General features: G+C 32.8%; 2 protein-coding genes across 3 annotated transcripts; one reads left to right on the plus strand and one right to left on the minus strand.

The window, feature by feature from the left end:
• Positions 1-1,795: 1,795 nt before the first annotated feature.
• On the minus strand, positions 1,796-8,514 carry LOC123694439 (trimethylguanosine synthase). 2 transcript variants are annotated; one of them, XM_045639881.1, is made up of 11 exons: positions 8,250-8,514; positions 7,812-7,956; positions 6,143-7,491; positions 5,787-6,056; positions 5,335-5,539; positions 4,910-5,180; positions 4,440-4,581; positions 3,844-4,004; positions 3,105-3,280; positions 2,767-2,889; positions 1,796-2,164 (listed from the first exon to the last, which is right to left on the minus strand). In XM_045639881.1, exons 1-11 carry the CDS (start codon positions 8,387-8,389, stop codon positions 2,069-2,071), a joined length of 3,078 nt encoding a protein of 1,025 aa, XP_045495837.1. In that variant the 5' UTR covers positions 8,390-8,514; the 3' UTR covers positions 1,796-2,068. The 2 variants fall into 2 exon arrangements, with proteins under 2 accessions (XP_045495837.1, XP_045495836.1); XM_045639880.1 differs by having other exon boundaries at positions 4,910-5,186.
• A 1,121-nt stretch (positions 8,515-9,635) lies between these two features.
• LOC123694500 (large subunit GTPase 1 homolog) lies at positions 9,636-18,245 on the plus strand. Its single transcript, XM_045639950.1, has 11 exons — positions 9,636-9,655; positions 9,689-9,880; positions 9,956-10,179; positions 10,528-10,749; positions 11,197-11,317; positions 11,488-12,039; positions 12,689-12,841; positions 13,226-13,364; positions 13,960-14,159; positions 16,086-16,174; positions 18,041-18,245. Exons 2-11 carry the CDS (start codon positions 9,785-9,787, stop codon positions 18,162-18,164), a joined length of 1,920 nt encoding a protein of 639 aa, XP_045495906.1. The 5' UTR covers positions 9,636-9,655; positions 9,689-9,784; the 3' UTR covers positions 18,165-18,245.
• Positions 18,246-18,449: the final 204 nt, after the last annotated feature.

Here is an 18,449-nt window from a genome sequence, read left to right on the forward strand (position 1 = left end):
GAAAGTACATAAGTACAATCTTTCTTTTAAATTTTTTAAATATGACCTTACCTTGAATAATAATTTTGTATTATTATATCTGTAACAATCGTTTGACCTGAGAAAAATGATAATATTGTTATTGAAGTATCTTTTGAACAGTTTGTCTAGCAGAGTAGAGATACTTGTGCATTAAAAAAGAACTAATTTTACAACTACACACTTATAACTTATTGTCATAAATAAACACTCAAAAGGCGGATAGGGTTAAATGTACATATTTCGATAACTTCTAAGAAAAAGACATTTAGAAATATTAAATGCAAGTTGTTCATTAATAAAATAAAATCAGATTGATGTGAATGAATCCATGTAATACATGTAGTAGCTTTGTGCATGGTAATAACAAATATATATCAGAAACCCTAGTTATACCTTGTAAATCAATATTGTATCATACTGTCAAGAACAATAATTATCAAACACCTAATGCAGTGGTGTGTTTGAATTCCCTTGCATTTTAGTTTTGAATGATTGGTGATCAATAGTAAAAAAATGTCACCTGTTTTTTTTTAAACATGGTAAAAATATGCTTTAATCACATTGAAGCACACAACATTAAGATATCTTGAAAGTGCAGAATGAATAAAGCTACTTACAAGTTACAACACAGAGGTAACAACGTAATTGAAGAATTAAAATCTATTATTATCATTGATACACACATGACTGCTAATTATAGAGGTGTTATAGATAGAGTAGGAAATATGTTCAGCAGCAAATTAGTAACATCCTTATTTATAAAGAGATAGATTACCACAATGTTCTATCTCTTTCTAACCAAGGGAAATCTTAACCCTGGAACCCTACCCGGGGTGCTCGAGCACCCCACAGCATTTTGTTTAGTCTATGATTTTTGTTATTTCTAATTCACAGATTTGGCCTTCGGTGTATTTTCTCTTCGGTTAATTAGCCTCTGATTGGTCAGTCTTGCGGCGACCGTTGTGCATCGTAGTCGTGTGTAGGTGGTTGTTGGGGTGCTCCTACACCCCAGTGAAGGAAAATTGTAATACCGAAATCGAAGCAAAAGAAAGTAATTATCATGTTATCTACTCTTCACGACACCCCAGACAAGACAGATGATGTACAACTCCCTAAAATAATACAATATTATAATAAAACTAAAGGGGGTGTGGACGTGTTTGACGCGATGGCTAAAAAATATTCCGTCCAGAGAAAAACAAGACGATGGCCACTTTGCCTCTTTTATGGGTTACTTAATGCAACTGGTATTAATTCTTGGGTCTTATACAAGTGTTCAACTGCAAACAATAAGCCACAAATAAAATATCATCGCACTTTTTTAAAGCAACTGGCCTTGAGTCTAATCACAAAACATTTGGAGGACCGTTTACAAAAGCCAACTTTGAGGCGGGATATAAAAGAATCCATATCAGGTATTCTAAAAAAACCTCTATCAAACCAAAGCGCAGTTCAGGTGCATCATACACAAGGACGCTGTGGATTCTGTCCTAGAATAAGGGACCGAAAAAGCAAGACAAGGTGCAACAAGTGCCAAATTCAAATTTGTTTGGAGCATCAAATTAAAGTATGTGAAAAGTGCTCAAATTAATTATCTAGTGTAAGTTTAAAGGCTGATTTGTAATCGCATGTTCCTATCTTTTATTAATAATAAAACACTTAAAACAAGTTCTGTTTTATTTATTTTTCCAATATTTTTTTACTTTGGGGTACCACAGCACCCCATGTAGGAAAATCGGATAGGCAAATACAGTGTAGGGTTCTAGGGTTAAGAAACTCCCCTCTGTATCTATAACACTTCCAAGTTTCTAATTCCTCTGCTTAATGAATATAAGATAAACATCCATAATATAATATACCATTTTTATATCTCATTTTCACTTACTATTTGTTCACTATGATTGAATTGGTCAGAAAATAATGTTTCTACTTGGTTACTAATAACATGCCATTTTAAATGCCCTCTCAATAAATCGTCACATCGTACATGTCGTAAGTAATTAATAATTCTGTACTACACTTATAAAATAATGTTGTATATATTTTTTTAATAAAAGTATGCTGTGATAGCAACAAATCTTCTGTCGAGAAAACTTTGTTCTATTTCCACGGTACCACCTGCTTCTTGAGCTATTGCAAGAATCTAAAAAGAAAATTTATATTAATAATACCTACTATAATAAAATTAAAGTGTTTGCTATAATAGTGTTGTCTAAATATTACAGTTATTACTTATTATACCATTTATCCGTCTTACATTGTGATTTGCAACACATCATCTCACAACTTAATGCAGATGTTAAAATATTTGGTAATACAGGGTGTCCCACTGTTGGTATACTAAGCTCAAAGGAGGTTATAGTTTTGCATACGCTGAGTACGTAAAAAAGGACTTATAAAATTACAGACACATTTTTTTTCAAATAGATGAATTCTTAAAACTCTATGTTTACACGCATAATAAGCAACCCGCTCAACTTTGCCACACGTGAGCACGTGAGCTATCGTTTAAGATTATGATTTCTTAGACAAAATGCTCACATTAGAGAAGCAGTAATGCCTTAGCAGTAGCTAGAGTAGAAAAAATGGATTTTCAGGAAAAATTTAGCAAAAAATTTTTGACGTAATTTTGTTGTTTAAGTATTTTTTACGTGATCAGGGTATGCAAAACTACAAGTTCTTTCGCGCTAAGTATACTAACAGTGGGACACCCTGTATAAATTAAAAAAAAACTATAATATTTACCTGATCAGTTTTTGAGTTCCTCGGTAAATACAATGTGACGTTGGAGTTAATTTCCCGCGCAATTCGCATAAGTTCGGAAGCCGGCTTTGGTATCAACATAGTTTCTATATCGTACTCTGAATTCTGTAAAAAAATTAAAATGACATAAACTTACGTAGTGTTTCACCATTAAAATTTGTAAAAAATGATCATATTAACACAAAAACTGTTACAATTTCTAAGTGTTGGCCAATTGGCCATTACTCTAATGGTGAACAAATACTAATTTTTGAATAATATGTTTTCATAATTTAGTTAAGTAACGTAATTAGAATATTTTCGTTAAATAAAAAACTTACATCAGAATAATTAGGTCCTCCCCAAGGCGGGCTCAGAAACACCATATCCGCGTTCAAATTTGGCGCCATTTCAAAGAAATCGCCAACAATAAATTCTATTTTATCTGCGACGCCGTACACCTCAGCATTGTGCTTGGCCATTTCTATTTTCAATGGATCTATGTCTATGGCAATAACTGTAAAAAAATCTTAGATAAAATACTTGTATACTTAATCTGTGCAAAAAATTTAATTCCAATTAATTTTAAAATAATACTGTTAGGGAAGGTCAATTTTTCAACAAAGATATCCATGATCATCCGAAAGTAAAAACTAATTGAATTACGATTCTTTATATTTCGACTAGCAAAAGATAGGATGATAATATAAATCACTACATAGTATAAAAAAAATCGCTTCTCTGTCCATATAGGCTATAAACCTATGTATGCTTAAATTTTTAAAACTACCTAATTAATGGGAGAAGCCACTGGCTCCTGAGACACAGTATTTAACTAATTCAGGAGCCTATGGATTCATATATAAGCTGTACCTATTTTTTTATGACAATAAAGTTATTTATTTATTTATTTATTTATTTATTTATTTACCTACGCAACTGATTTTGATGCGGTTTTTTTAAAGATAGAGTAACTAGGTAATTCTCGAAGGTTTTAGTATATTATCATTAATTGGGTTTAGAAAAAGCGGGCAAAGACGCAGGCGGGTCGCTAGTTTATACTTAAAAAAATTTGCATACCTTTATGACAAGTGTGAGCAAATTGTATAGTATTTCCCCCGGCACCGCAAAACGCGTCCAAAACTACATCATACGAGTATTTATTCGCAATGTGCCAAGCTACATTCTCTGGGGTCACACTGAACCAACTCTCGCGATCTAGTTTTATTCCTTCGTCGAATCTAAAACAATTTCAAATGTGTTTAACTGTTATAATAGTTAGTTTTATAGCGTTGAAACACATTATAAATGATAAATTTCGCCTTGTGATAGAATTTTTTAATCTTTTTCAATTTGTCAATTTCGAATGCACTCGCATAGGTGTTTGTTTTCAAAGAAAACAAGAAAGTAGTTGAGACCGACGGCTTGAAGCAGCGACATAGACATTCATTCACTGCCGTAGACATGACTGCTCGAGCAGTCCGTGTACTTCGCTCAGCCGTTAACTGCTCGAGCTGCCCGTGTACGGCCGCTCTAACACAATTTTAATAACAATGCGATGCTAAAAAGTCTTCACAGTGTACTGTATGGTTGATTATTAATTAAGTTCTCATTTACATTTAACCGACTTATAGGAAAAGTCACAGGAGAATTATTCATTTTATAATAATTCTTACCTATGGAACAATGAATGTCGTTTCTTCCAATATTTCATCATTTTAGGATCACCTCTCAGCTCCTCTGGTATATGAGCTGCATTGCATTCTTCTACATCGTGCTTCGAGTGACGCTTTTGACGTTTACGGCGTTTCGTTTGATCTGAATAATAATAGCATTGAAAATCAACAAAGGAAGCATTTTGTAACACATTTGAAAAGGCTAATAAAAAATTTTACGTAACCTGCATTTTAGGAAAAAAATTAATAGATTAATTAATTGATGAAAAAAAAATTGAGATATGTATTTTTAAACAAAAAAAAATTCGATCGAGAGGCGGGATTCGAACCCACGGCATTTAGCCAAACCGGGGCAATTTATAGTCAGCTCGATGAATCCATCTCAGCAATCGAATTTCTTCTACTCTTTCGTTTTTATGTGCCTAAACACACATCACAATAAATATTTTTTAAAGGAATTTTAAACTCACTATTAGTTTCCATAATATCATCACTGCCTTCCTTATCACCTTCTAACTCTTGCTTATCATTTTCATTTACTTCATTTAAATTCTCTTCATTTATAACAATGTTTATTTCTTCACTTTTAACTTTAGTTATTTCATCTTTTGTACCAATATTAGACATATCTTTTAAAGCTATATCTTTACTATCATCAATATTATTACAATCTTTCTCTTTGTCAGTGTCCAATTTAATTTCAGTACCTTCATCTTCTGTTTGTAAATCTTGACCTCTGTCCTGAAACTTTAATAAATCATTTTATACATAACGTTACTTAGGCATAACATTCATTGTCTTCAGGTCAATAAACTTGGCATTTTCTGCAAGTAACTGCTTAAAAAAAGCGCAAAAATCAAACTGTGATTGTTTACCAAAGCAATAATAATAGTACCTGGTCTGAACTATATGGATTCCCATCATCGTCAAAATATATTTTCTTTGGTGTCTTCTTGTACCGTGGTAGTCGCAGTTTCCTCAATCGTCGTCTAAACACAAGCTCTCCATGCGGCATTTGATCAGAGTCAAAACTGAATCCCATCGTTTGAAAGGTAGAGTTTATCTTATCTGCTGTTATTTCTTCTAAATCAACTTCATGACTGCAACAAAAGATTAATTGAATTGGGTAAAAAAACCCTAAAATTTATGTGAACATTAATTAACAAATTTTCGTCTTCTAACAAGGAGAAGGTTCTATGATAATCATTGAGATTTCATTTTTTATACATTAATGTTTTATTTTTGTTGTTGATTTTTTAAATAAATATTAAACTTATGCTTCCTACAAATTTATCAGTCCTAAGAATCAATAAAATAAGTACATAGATTGTAAAATTTAATATTTACCTTCTTTTTAGTGTGACAGGTTTTTCTTCTGGTGGTTCATCTTCACCATCATCATAATAAGAATTATTATAACTGTTTTTTCCACTATGCTGATAAGTTGTTTCACTTACACTACTTGTAACATTTCCTGAACTTACAGTTTTATCGCCTTTTGAGTTCTCACTTTGGTTATTATCACCATCAACTGGATTACTATCTTCATATTTTTCCTTTTCATTTACTAGATTTTGTAGCAACGCACCAACTGAATGTATTTGACGATTATTGTAACTGTAATAAAATAATATTTTTACAGCACACCACATTATAATTGTAAAATGCATTTATTATTACTGGTAAAATGTCAGTAAACTAACCTTTTAGATTTCTCAGCTTTTTTATCACATGTATCTTCATCCTCTTGACTTTTTTGTGCATCATGTCCAGTTTCTTCTCTATCATTTTCTGCATTCATTGTATCAGGTACATTTTCATCAGCTTTACAAACTTCACTATCTATCGATCCACTTGTATCATCTTTGTGTTCTTGCAACAGATTTTGCAATAAGGCCCCAACAGAGTGAACGATGCGATTTGATTTCTTGTTCCGTTTCCTTGGCTTTTTCACTTTATCCTCTAAATTTACTTGATCCATTTGAGTTCTAACTTCAATAACTGATGGCAGTTCCTGTGAATTCCCTTCACTGTTCTCACATTCGACATCTAACGTCTTTACATCTTCTGTTTTCTTATCCACAGCGAGTTCTCCATTCTCGTATTTCTCTTCAATTTTATTAGCATTGTGGCATTCAGTATAATTTGCATAATGCAGTGCGTAAATTTCACCAAAATGCTTCTTCCACAAGAATTGCCAATACTGTTCTGTGTCCATTTCTTCTGCAGGTGCCTGTTCATTATTATCTTCTACATTAGCTATTCTAGTTTGATCATTAAACTGATCCTCAGATGTTGATGATGTGACGCTATAATCATCTGTGGGTGATGACTCTGATGTTACATGGCTTGATGTTACATCACAGCTGGAAATGGTAATCTTTGTTACATTAGTCAAAGAATCTGTTCCTTCTACTGTTCTAGGGCTGACAATTCTGTCATGTTCAGAACAAGACCTCCTTCTACTACTTATGGACAACCATGCATCATCACCATTTTGCTTATCATTGTTTGTGTTATTTTTATTGCTTTTGTCACTTAAATCATCATTCTTTGATCCCCTTTTATATGGATTAACTTTAGAATCATATGAGAATTTCCTCTCTCTTACATTGTCTGTTTTCTGATTGGAATCAGTAACATCTGTACTTATTGGCTCTGCTGAATTTTGCTTCATCATGTTATTTTCATCAACTGCCAATTCACCATCGTTTAAATATGCTGGGTTGATATAGTCACTATATTTGTGTATCCAAGAAGCCCAGATGATTCTCTCTCCATTCACAGCCCAGAACTTTTCCCAAGTATCTTCAGATAGATAATCTTCTTGAATATTGTTTGTTTGTATGGGAGTATCTTCGTCCATTTTTTCCATTCTATCAGTTGATGTGTAAACAGAGTGGTAGTCTTGATAAGTGAGATCAGCCCCACTGTCACTAGGCTGAATAGTGTTTGTGTGAAAGCTGTGAATTTGAGCCGGGTCATGTTCGTCAGTTGAACAGTAGTTATCCGTGTGGGATGCACTGCAATAGCAGCTGGCGTTTTCATCTTTCTGCAATTATTGGTTAATTAAAGACACAAAACAAGTTAGAGCTCAATAACAACATGCATAATATTGTAGTTGAATAAGTATAATAAATTTCCAAAACTGTTTTAGTACTTAAATGTATAATTTTTACGGTTATAGAATCATAGTTGTCTAGATGTTTATATAAGCACTTACACCAATTTAAAAAGGGAAGGCACAATTTAAAACTTTTATAAAGCTTTGGTCAGTATTATTATTTTCAGTTTATTTAGTATTGATAAATTTATAAGTGATGAAAATTTTTGCAAATCTATGCTTTCAAATTATTTCAAAGAATGACTTACATCACATTTAACTTTGTAAGATGTATCTAGCGAGAAATGCACATGAGATTGATCTTCACACTCCTGTGATTGGGATCCCTGAATAAAATCTGCATCACTTTCGCTCCCATATTCTTTTTCAACATAATATGTTTTTATTCCATCCCTGCATAATTAAATTAAAAGTAGTTTATACTTAAAATACCACCAATAATTTACTTAATTTTTTAAATAAAATGAGCCTCTTTCTCAAATAATGGTTGTCCGGAAGTGTACACTTCTGCTTGTATATTCGGTAGAATACGTCACAGGTAGAAGAGATAAATGGAATATAAAAGCTTTAAGTTAAATAGTGCTTAAAAAGTGAAAATTGTTTAGTTCAAAATATATAACCAAAAATTACATTGTTGAGAATATCGATTATGTTATAATATTAATTAGCTATGATATATATAATACCTTATAAATACTCTACTACAAAGACAATAAACGTAATTATTTTCTTCGTCAGATTCTTCAGGATTTTCGAATTGATCGCCGATATTGAAGTTAAATTCGGCCAAGGGTTCCCATCGGTGATAGTCATAATAACCGGACATTATCACATAAACTTAATTGTAAAATGCAAAGCTTGTATATTTTTGGGCGCTGCAAATAACTTGGAATAGAAATTAAATTATTTTCCTACATATAATAATTAATAACAAAGATCCATGATTGAAACTTGAAAGGGAATCGAAATCGAAACATCAATAGTTGAACTGTCAAATAATACGTCAACGTTCATGTGACTGGTGACAAGTCGTCAAATTAAAAAATCTAACTGTCATATCATAAATTATAATGGTGGGTTCAGACGCTTGCGTTCAAATATGATATTCAACGATCACAAGCATGTTAATTGTAAACATGTTGTTTGTGCATGCGCCCGTGATTGTACTCGCTCTTGCCGTCGATCGGGACGATTGTCGATTTTTTGACAAACATCAAAGGCTGAATGTGTTTGTGCTTACTGCTTGTGTGCCCGTTCGTCACACTTTGGTTGCACTCACAAATAATTATTGTGATCGTCACCTATGTTTGCACAGACTGGCATGCTCGGGAGCATGTGAATATCGTGCTTGGCCCTCGTAAGCGCACGGGCTGCTTGCTGGGCTACTTGCCGGGCTGCATGCCAGGCTGCTTCATACTTGCCACGTTTCGTGTCGTGCCAACGTGTTTCTGACCGTACCATAATGGTGGAAACTCTTATTAAGAAAAAAACGTTGATTGTGGTGCATTAACACAATCGCGCAAATATTGAGGTTATGAGCTAGGCGAATAACGAACACTTTTGTGTAAACAACGCACTGCGCTCCATAGAGTAACCTGCGCACTTGCTATTTGTCATGAAAATTGAGAAGTAATAAAAAAGATTACATACTGGCTCGTGTCGAAAGTCTCGAAACTCGAATGTTTCGTCGAGTCACTAGTCGAATAGCAAAATGAAAATGAATGTGTAATTATATAGACAGAGCAAATAATATTGTAATTATATACACTGTGAAATAAAATAAAGGAATGACGTACAGGATTTAAACTTTTAGCTATCTAAGCTATACAAACCACTTCATCACAAAGATCACATTTTCATTTTAAATAACCTACGTTTGAATATAATAGAAGTAGAAGATAGAAATATTAGGAAGTTAATCAACTTCCTAATATTTCTATCTAGAAGGTCAACGTGCGGTCTACTGAGTTATGAATTTGTATATGTTTTGAAAAGACATTGCATTCTACGATACAATAAAAAAACCCAAAACATCATTCTTGTCATATGGTCTGGAAATGTCATTTGTCACGTCATAGTAAATTTGCGCATGTTTGCACCAAAGAGTATAGTAACTATGTATAAGTTTGCACGATTATTTGTAAACGAAATAACCTTAAAGTTTCATTAGGTGTTCATTAGAAAAGATTAAAAGAAAGAAAAATACGCACAGACATTCCAAATGGGGAAGAAAAATAAGGATACTCTTGGACGTTCCTTAATCAAAGATAGATTTGCTAAAAATCGACATCGACGTCATGTAGAAGATAATACTATGGTATGTATTATTACGCTTATAAGTTATTAAGTCTTTTCCAAAAACACATTATTGATTATAATATTGTATTTTTAGCTGCACACAACAGAAGTTAATGATGGATACGAATGGGGGAGACTCAACTTGCAATCAGTCACAGCGGAATCATCTCTACAAGAATTTTTGTCTACAGCGGAATTAGCAAATCGAGAATTTATCGCAGAGAAGCTTAATGTGAAATACGTCAAGTCCGCTCCAAGTGCTGTGGAACTGCAAACTTCACAACCCGATTTTGATGAACCATTAACAGTCCCAAGAAGGTTTGTTCATTCACATAATATATTTGATTATAAAACATATTGATTCTATGTTAGGTTTTTTTCTACGAGTCGAAAGAAAGAAAACAAAATTAAAAGATTCTAGAGCATCACTTTGTAGTAAAAAACAAAGTGGCTTTCTGCCATCTGCATCTGTTTCTTTTAAAAGATAGAGTGATTGTCAAAGAAAGTTTTGGAGTATAATTTATTAAGTTTCAGACTAATGGGGTGGAAAACCAGTTGTATACAAAATGTTATAAATACACTTGAAACTTACTTTATAAAGATTTTGAAATTGAAAATTTCTACATTATAAATATATTTCTTTTACTTATGTTCTATGCAATTTAGACCACCATGGCGCCCAGGTATCACAGCAGAGGAACAAATAAGCAGAGAGAAGGACTCCTTCCTGGACTGGAGGCGTCACCTCAATGAATTGCAAGCTTCACTCGGAGCGGCCGTCACACCGTATGAACGGAATATTGAGTTGTGGAAGCAATTGTGGAGGACACTCGAGAAGTCTGATGTGGTACTGCTTCTTTTGGATGCTAGGAATCCGTTGTTATTCAGGTATTGCAAGATAAATTCCAATTTTAAAGATAGATTGCAATTTTAGAGATTCTACACAATAGCGGAAATTTGGTTATCCACATTACAGTACACAAGACATATTTCAAAAGTAATGTTGTGTTCAAAAATTTATTCATAGCTCATAATACAAGACATACAAGTACAATTGCATACAGTAAAAGTAGTAGTTTACTTATTAATTTAATTTAGGGCCGATTTTTCAATGTTTGGGTAAAACTTATTCGTCGAATAACATATTAAACTACCATTTCAAAAATGTGTTTTACTTGCCCTTATTTGACAGTTTACAGGTGACATTTTAATATGTTCGTGTAATACTTTACTGGATGGATAAATTTTAACCAAGGATTGAAAAATCAGCCCTTACTCTAACTTACAAAAAAAAAACAATAGGGTTGCTAATTTTCATTTTCCTTACTTTTACAGATGTTTAGATCTAGAAAAATATGCAACTGAACAAAAGTGCAAGATTATTCTTTTATTAAACAAAGCTGATTTGACTACAGAATATGTTCGAAAATGCTGGGCTGAATACTTCACAAAAGAGGTACTCAACACATTTACCTTCTACATTTTTTTAATGCTAATAAGAATTAAACTTTGGTCACTAAAATTTGTACTTACCTTCAACGTTTTTAAAATCCAATTAGTACTAAATATTTGCTATTTAAAAAAAACTATAAAAAAAACTGCAACATCATTTTTTTTCTTTTTCAGAACATATCAATAATATTTTTCTCAGCCGCAAAGACAACAAAAGAGAGGAAAATATCAGAGGAGGAGAAAATAGAAAAACCAGACACCAATATTGACTCTGGCACAGAATCTATCTCTGATGATGATGATGTTTCTGATGAAGAAACAAAACCAGATGAAATAAAAGAAACAGAAGATGACATAGAAACATTCAAAAAACATTTGGGAGTTATAAATGAAGCCGTTACAAGCACAGCTAATAAACTAGACGCAATTCAAATAGCGTTAGATAAGGTTATGGAAAATCTGAGATTAGAGAAACCTATAGAGCCTTTTGAAGTGAAAGAATCAGAAAAAATTGATAAACTAGAAAGTATTAGTGAATATATTGAATCAAATGTTGGCAATGTTTGTAATTCACATGAAATATTTGGGAGGGATAAATTATTGGAGGTTCTGAAGGCTATGAAAGTGGATAAATTGAAGAATCCTCCTAGATTGACTGTGGGCATGATTGGTTATCCTAATGTGGGGAAATCTAGTACTGTCAATGTGTTAATGCAGACTAAGAAAGTGAGTATTTTTACATGTTTAATAGCCCAGCCCTTTAAGCACTTATATCTTTACTGCGTTTTCACTGGCGTGGCTCCGCTCCTGTTGGTCTTAGCTGATATAAAATTGCTTATATATCCATACTAATATTATAAATGCGAAAGTAACTCTGTCTGTCTGTCTGTCTGTTACTCAATCACGCCTTAACTACTGAACCAATTTGCATGAAATTTGGTATAGAGATATTTTGATACCCGAGAAAGGACATAGGATAGTTTTTATCCCGGAAATCCCACGGGAACGGGAACTATGCGGGTTTTTCTTTGACTGCGCGGGCGATGCCGCGGGTGGAAAGCTAGTAGCCTATAAAGCCTTCCTCGATAAATGGGCAATTTGGGATAAATATGACTGAAATTTTTCAAATTGGACCAGTAGTTCCTGAGATTAGCGCGTTCAAAAAAACAAACAAATTCTTCAGCTTTATAATATTGGTATAGATTATTTTAGTTTATAAAACAATGATTTTTGTATCTTTATGTTATTGTGCCTTTTGTTTAGTAACTAACCAAAGTTTTCAATATAACTCACAAAAAAAAAATTCTATTTTTTTATACTTTTTCCAATTACATTAGGGATTTTTCTGTTATAAATGTGGCTATTTTTATTTCAGGTTAGTGTTAGTTCAATGCCCGGACACACAAGGCACATACAGTCACTAATCCTAGACAATGATATAGAGTTACTAGACTGTCCTGGGTTAGTGTTGCCTGCGTATGCTGTAGCTCCCGATTTATTGCTCACTGCTGTGTTGCCGATTGACCAGGTTTGTGTTTTAATAGGATAATACATATTTTAAAGGGTCTTTGATGATGATTTTTGTTCAAGACCTATAAAATGTCATGATTGAATGCCAAAAAAAGCAATTGTATGTCTAACTACTGTAATTTTTTTTATTTCTTCTATTTAATTTTTATTTAATGGCAATTTTGCATTAAACAATTCTGTCGGAAATATTGTCTTTTAATTTCCTTTTTTTTGAGTACCTATTTCTATTATGATTTATTATAATAACAGCAATGGACCCGGCTTTTATTTGTGTTATTATATCTGTGCAATTCATTCAGAAGATGCTACCCTTTATCATAATTTTTCAAAAAATGATTTAATATTAATTTTATTCATTTAAACAAATTATTTCCGTAATTAGATGCGAGCTCACGACGCAGCAATGGCGCGTCTCTGCCAATTGGTCAGTAAACACACGTTTGAAGAGAAATATGGACTGCTATTGCCAGAAAATGAGTCTACCGATCTTGAATATAAGATGATTCTGACTGCTCATGCTTGTGAGTTTTTTTTAACTACTGAACTAGTATATTTGATAATTTTAGGCAGATAATCTAATAAATAAAATATCGTTCTAATTTATTTACAGAAGAATTCAAATTTCAATCTTTGTATATAATTAATTTTTTGGTTTTTATAATTAGATCAATAATTAAATTATTTCATTTTATTAGATAGCTAGACAGTTTCTCAATTTGCACAATAAGCCAACCAATAACTCCAACCTTACTCAGGAGGCACATATTTATACATTATATTATACTATCATCAATCACCAAATCGTAAATCCCTTATTATTTAGAATGACGAAAAATATGTAACAAAAGTGTACTTTATCAAAAATTTTTGAACACTTTTGACGTGACAACGTCTTATAATTCGATAGAGCCGGCTGCACGCACGAAAAAACATGACTCATGCGGCGTTACCTCGCTCTGAGGCGTTCCGTAAGGCTTGAAGTGCAAGCGAGAGCGCGGAACGAGCGACAAAGAAGCACAATCGTTGTCACGTTCAACTATCGTCAGTAAACCGACAGACAGACAACCAATTTTTTTAATTTTCTTCAATATTTTAAATATATTTCTCTTTCCCCAGTCAACAGAGGCTTCATGACAGCGGCTGGTCAGCCAGATCAATCCAGATCAGCTAGATTATTATTAAAAGATGCAGCAAGTGGTAGATTACATTGGGAACAGTTGCCGCCTGGCTTTAAACCTGCGTCTGTTGAAATATTGATAGAGGATAAGAAGAATGAGACGAGAAAACCCACCCCGAGGGAGGCTAGGGCTGTTGAGGTATTTATTTAATTACTAGCTTAGCGCCCGCGGCTTCGCCCGCTTTGTCTAAAACCTAATAAATTATATACTAAAATCTTCCTCTTGAATCACTCTATCTACATGTTAAAAAAACCGCATCAAAATCCTTTGCTTAGTTTTAAAGATTTAAGCATACATAATATGGACATAGGGACAGAGAAAGCGACTTTGTTTTATACTATGTAGTGATTTTAAACTTTATTGCACACTCATAAGAAAATTCAAATACAGAAAAAGCATAAAATATAGATAGGCATGTACAAACGGTGGCTAAACTTCCAGGCTACCGTATGTATATGTGCGTAGGAGAGATCTTGATTGAGGTGGGTAGTTGAAGAAAAAGAATATTAAAAAAAAGAGCGTGCCGAGCACACATTTCAGAAGTTAACTTCTTTGATAAATCTTCTTTGATAAAGAAACTTCTTTGGTAAGATTCAAAGATTTAATTTGATATTTTGGTTTTATGGCATTCAAATGCTTTATAAATATATTTTTTTTATTAAAGTATTGAAAAAATCGGGATTCGAACCCGCGTCTTTCTACCATGTGTGTGTGTATACCTAGAAGTATAAATACGAGCTTCTAGAAGTATAAAAACGATATCTATTCTGTCGAAGAGGTGAAAATAAATGAAACACATTGATTCCAGGTGCATTGCATTTAGGCTGGTTGCAGAGCTTGACCGACCATCAGTGCGTACGTCTTTCGCGCTTGTCATATGTATGGAAATTCATAAACCCGTTCATAGCTAGACCGACCATACGCACGCGTATTGTCATTCGCATGTCATATCATACACATTGTTGATGCGTATCGTCAGGACCGACGGTACACACTGATGGTCGGTCAAGCTCTGCAACCAGCCTTAGTGTTATTTAGGATGCAAAATTTTGATTTTTCATCTTCTTTCGCGTTAATTTTATCGAGTGAAAAATACTCAGTTATTTCTATGTCCTAAACGGCTAAACAAATAATGTTTTCATGAGAAATATATCTTTTATTAAATTCTTATTAAATATACTTTTTTATACTGTACATTCAAATCTGTTTAGGTATTAAGGTGTGATTTTGTATTCTTTAATGTAGTCTATTTAAAAATGGGAAATGCATAGAGAAAGGTTTAATGATGGGAATGTAGGAAAGTACTGGGATAAATAAAACTCAAACTCAAAGTGAATTATTTATTTATTCAGCTATAGCTATGTTCTGTATTCTGCTCTTTTCAAATCATATAAAATATTGATGACTAGCTTACTGCCCGCGGCTTCGCCCGCTTTGTATAAAACCTTATAAATTGTATACTACATATTATCTGTTAAAAAAAGACGTGTGGCACTCGGGGACTGCCGTGGTAAAGCTATTGCATGCTATGCCTTCAAGCCACACCTCCGCCCGTCGGAGTGGGGAGCGTGAGGTTTTTTCGTTACGGAATTACTCGATTCGGTCCCCGCGCTCAAGGCCAGCGATAGAAGCTATGCAATAGCTTAAAAGACCGCATCAAAATCCGTTGCGTAGTTTTAAAGATTTAAGCATACAAAGGGACATAGGGACACAGAAAGCGACTTTTTTTATACTATGTAGGAACTATTGTTGTGTAAGAACATCATTTCTATATTAATTTCCATTCATTAATTAGTAGTAAACTCTCTGTTCTCAATAACTTTAACGCGCTTTTATTGTTTGTATGTAACCGACCTCTTTTAGACTCGATTTCGACCCACTTTAAACGGACAGATTTAATACAAACTAAAAACTGTGAAGGATATTCTCTAATTGTATTTTTTGAAAACTTATAATTCATTAATTGTATTTTTTGGAAACTTGGGAACTTTTTATTATTTATTTATTTTATATGTGACCATTGAATTTTTTGATATTTAAATTGTTTTATCAATTAATCAACAGGGTTGGTTGAACAAATCAACTGAAATTGACAACGCATTCTTCTCGATGCAAAAAAGTGGAGCGCATGTTAAAGGGAAACCTATTTTGGGGTAAGTTATTAAAAATGTTTCATTATTTCTAACTCTAGCTGTGAATTGAGACTTAAATTTATTATTTTTCGAGTTACCTTTCGAGATATTTAAAAGTAAGAAGAAGAGAATTGTCTTATTCGAATGTTACCGAAACTTTTTCTAAGAAGTAAAATGTATTTTAAATGTATATTGGTCGATTTTTCTCATTAAAAACAGTTAGGATCCAATAAAATATCTATTGAGAGCAAATTATTTTCAACTAATAACAGAAAACACAATGATGCTCTGAAAACTTCGCCGAATATGTAAAGCTAATACTGAAATAGAATTTAATGCCTCAAAAGAAGTAATTTGTCTTCATAATTTACAACGTATGTACATTATAGTACGTCCACCAAGAAATGGTATTGCGTTTACATAAACTTTATTTATTCCACTAGTCTTCTATAAGAAACACTTTTCATATTAAATAGAAATCATTTATCACTAGTTCGGTAAAAACTAAACAGCTTTTAAAGAGGAGATCTAGTAAAAAAACTGTAGTCTAATCTCATAAACCCAATTCTTTCAACTTATTTATACGCAATTTGTAACGAGATACAATATGGGCAATAAATATATTTAAAACGTTTCCAAATTTTCCGAAATGGACGCATTTCTCTCGCGTAACAACATTGAGAATAATGTATGTTTGAAAGATGTGCAAGTATCAAAGAATATGTGAGTCTTAAAGTTGTTTATTTTATAAACACGTGGTTAGTGTTTTTCAATCTAAATGCGTTAGAGTTTACGCTTTAGCAAGCTTCAACTATATCTAAACAAATAGAGATCTGAAGAATTCGGTTACCGGATTAAATAAGTTTTGGATGGTAACGGAAAAGTTTGGGAAATTTTGTTTTGAGTTTGATTAAAGTTAAAAATGCAATCTGTTCTGTTGTTGGCTTCGTTTTAGTTGTGTTATACGGGAGTTGTACCTCGAGAATAATCAAGATAAGCTTCACGTACCTAGACTGAAAAATATAATAGAAAATACATTAATCGGTTATTATAGGTTTTATATTATGCGCTGTAAAAGCTTTTAATTGATGTTCCATATCATGCATATGTGTTGAAAAGAAAACAAATTTTTCAATAAGTAAGTAATTTTTAGAAAGTAGTTAGGATTTGTAAGCTAAAATTGCAAAAGTATGAATGAATATTGATATAATAAAAATGCCGTTTTTATTTGTATTATTTAAATGGATATAAAATTCAACTAAACAAGAAGAATACATAAGCATTATATATCAAAAAGCGCGGTTAAACCGACAGTGAGTACTTACAATAACTCTGGAATGTACTGGAACTCTGGACATTTCTAGAACTGGACAAATTATTGCGCACAAATATACTTTTGAGCAATTTTCACGATCGTTAACCCTCCGTCTCCTCGTAAACTAGTTAAATTTTATGAATTAACGCTTGGCTCCGGTCCAGGGTGACCATTTCAAAAGTTTATTTAGGTTCCCCTTAAATATAATTGATAATATTTAACGCTGTCTCTTTCATCTCGAGGATTATTATGTGCACATTCTGTGGTATTATGTAGGCATTACACTCTATTTAATGAAATATAGGGTGTTTTAAAATTGTATATAAGGTGTTAAGTAATGATTGAATTTTGAAATAAAATGTGCCTTTTGATATGAATTCAATGTTTGTAAACAATTATATATTGGAGGAATGTTCAAAGGCATCCGAATTGATGATTCATATCATGGATTTAGCATTCCTCACTCAGTTAGAGTGACTTATAGTGCAATAAAGTAGAGTGTAGTCGGTTATCGTTTATTGTTGCTAGGTGCAGAATTGAAAATTGCATATGAAATGTATATATCTTTTCAGGATTTCTGGAGCGCAGACAACTGATAAAATGGTCAGCAAGCCCTGGAAGCAAGAAAAACGTCACGCCAATAAAAATAAGCGGGAAAAATTAAGAAGAGTGTATTCACATTTGGATGAACATTAATATTCGATAAATATCATAAATATCACCCATAAAATGTATTTGTGTTGTAAATACGAGGAAAAATAAAAATACGTATTGAAATCGATATTTTATTCACATTTTAATATTGTTTTGGCAGTTAGAGCTGTGCGAAAATTATGACCTTACGTAGGAAGGATTATATTTTACTCAAAACAATTGCTTATAAAATTGAGACTTAGGAGTTATAAATCTTTGCCAGTTTAATAAATTAGCGCGTATTGCGTCATTGCTTTGGGCACGCAGAACCGTTTGGGGGCGTGGCGC

The sequence above is a fragment of the Colias croceus genome, chromosome 9, assembly GCF_905220415.1.
Source record: "Colias croceus chromosome 9, ilColCroc2.1".
In the NCBI taxonomy this organism is placed as follows: Eukaryota; Metazoa; Arthropoda; class Insecta; order Lepidoptera; family Pieridae; genus Colias; species Colias croceus.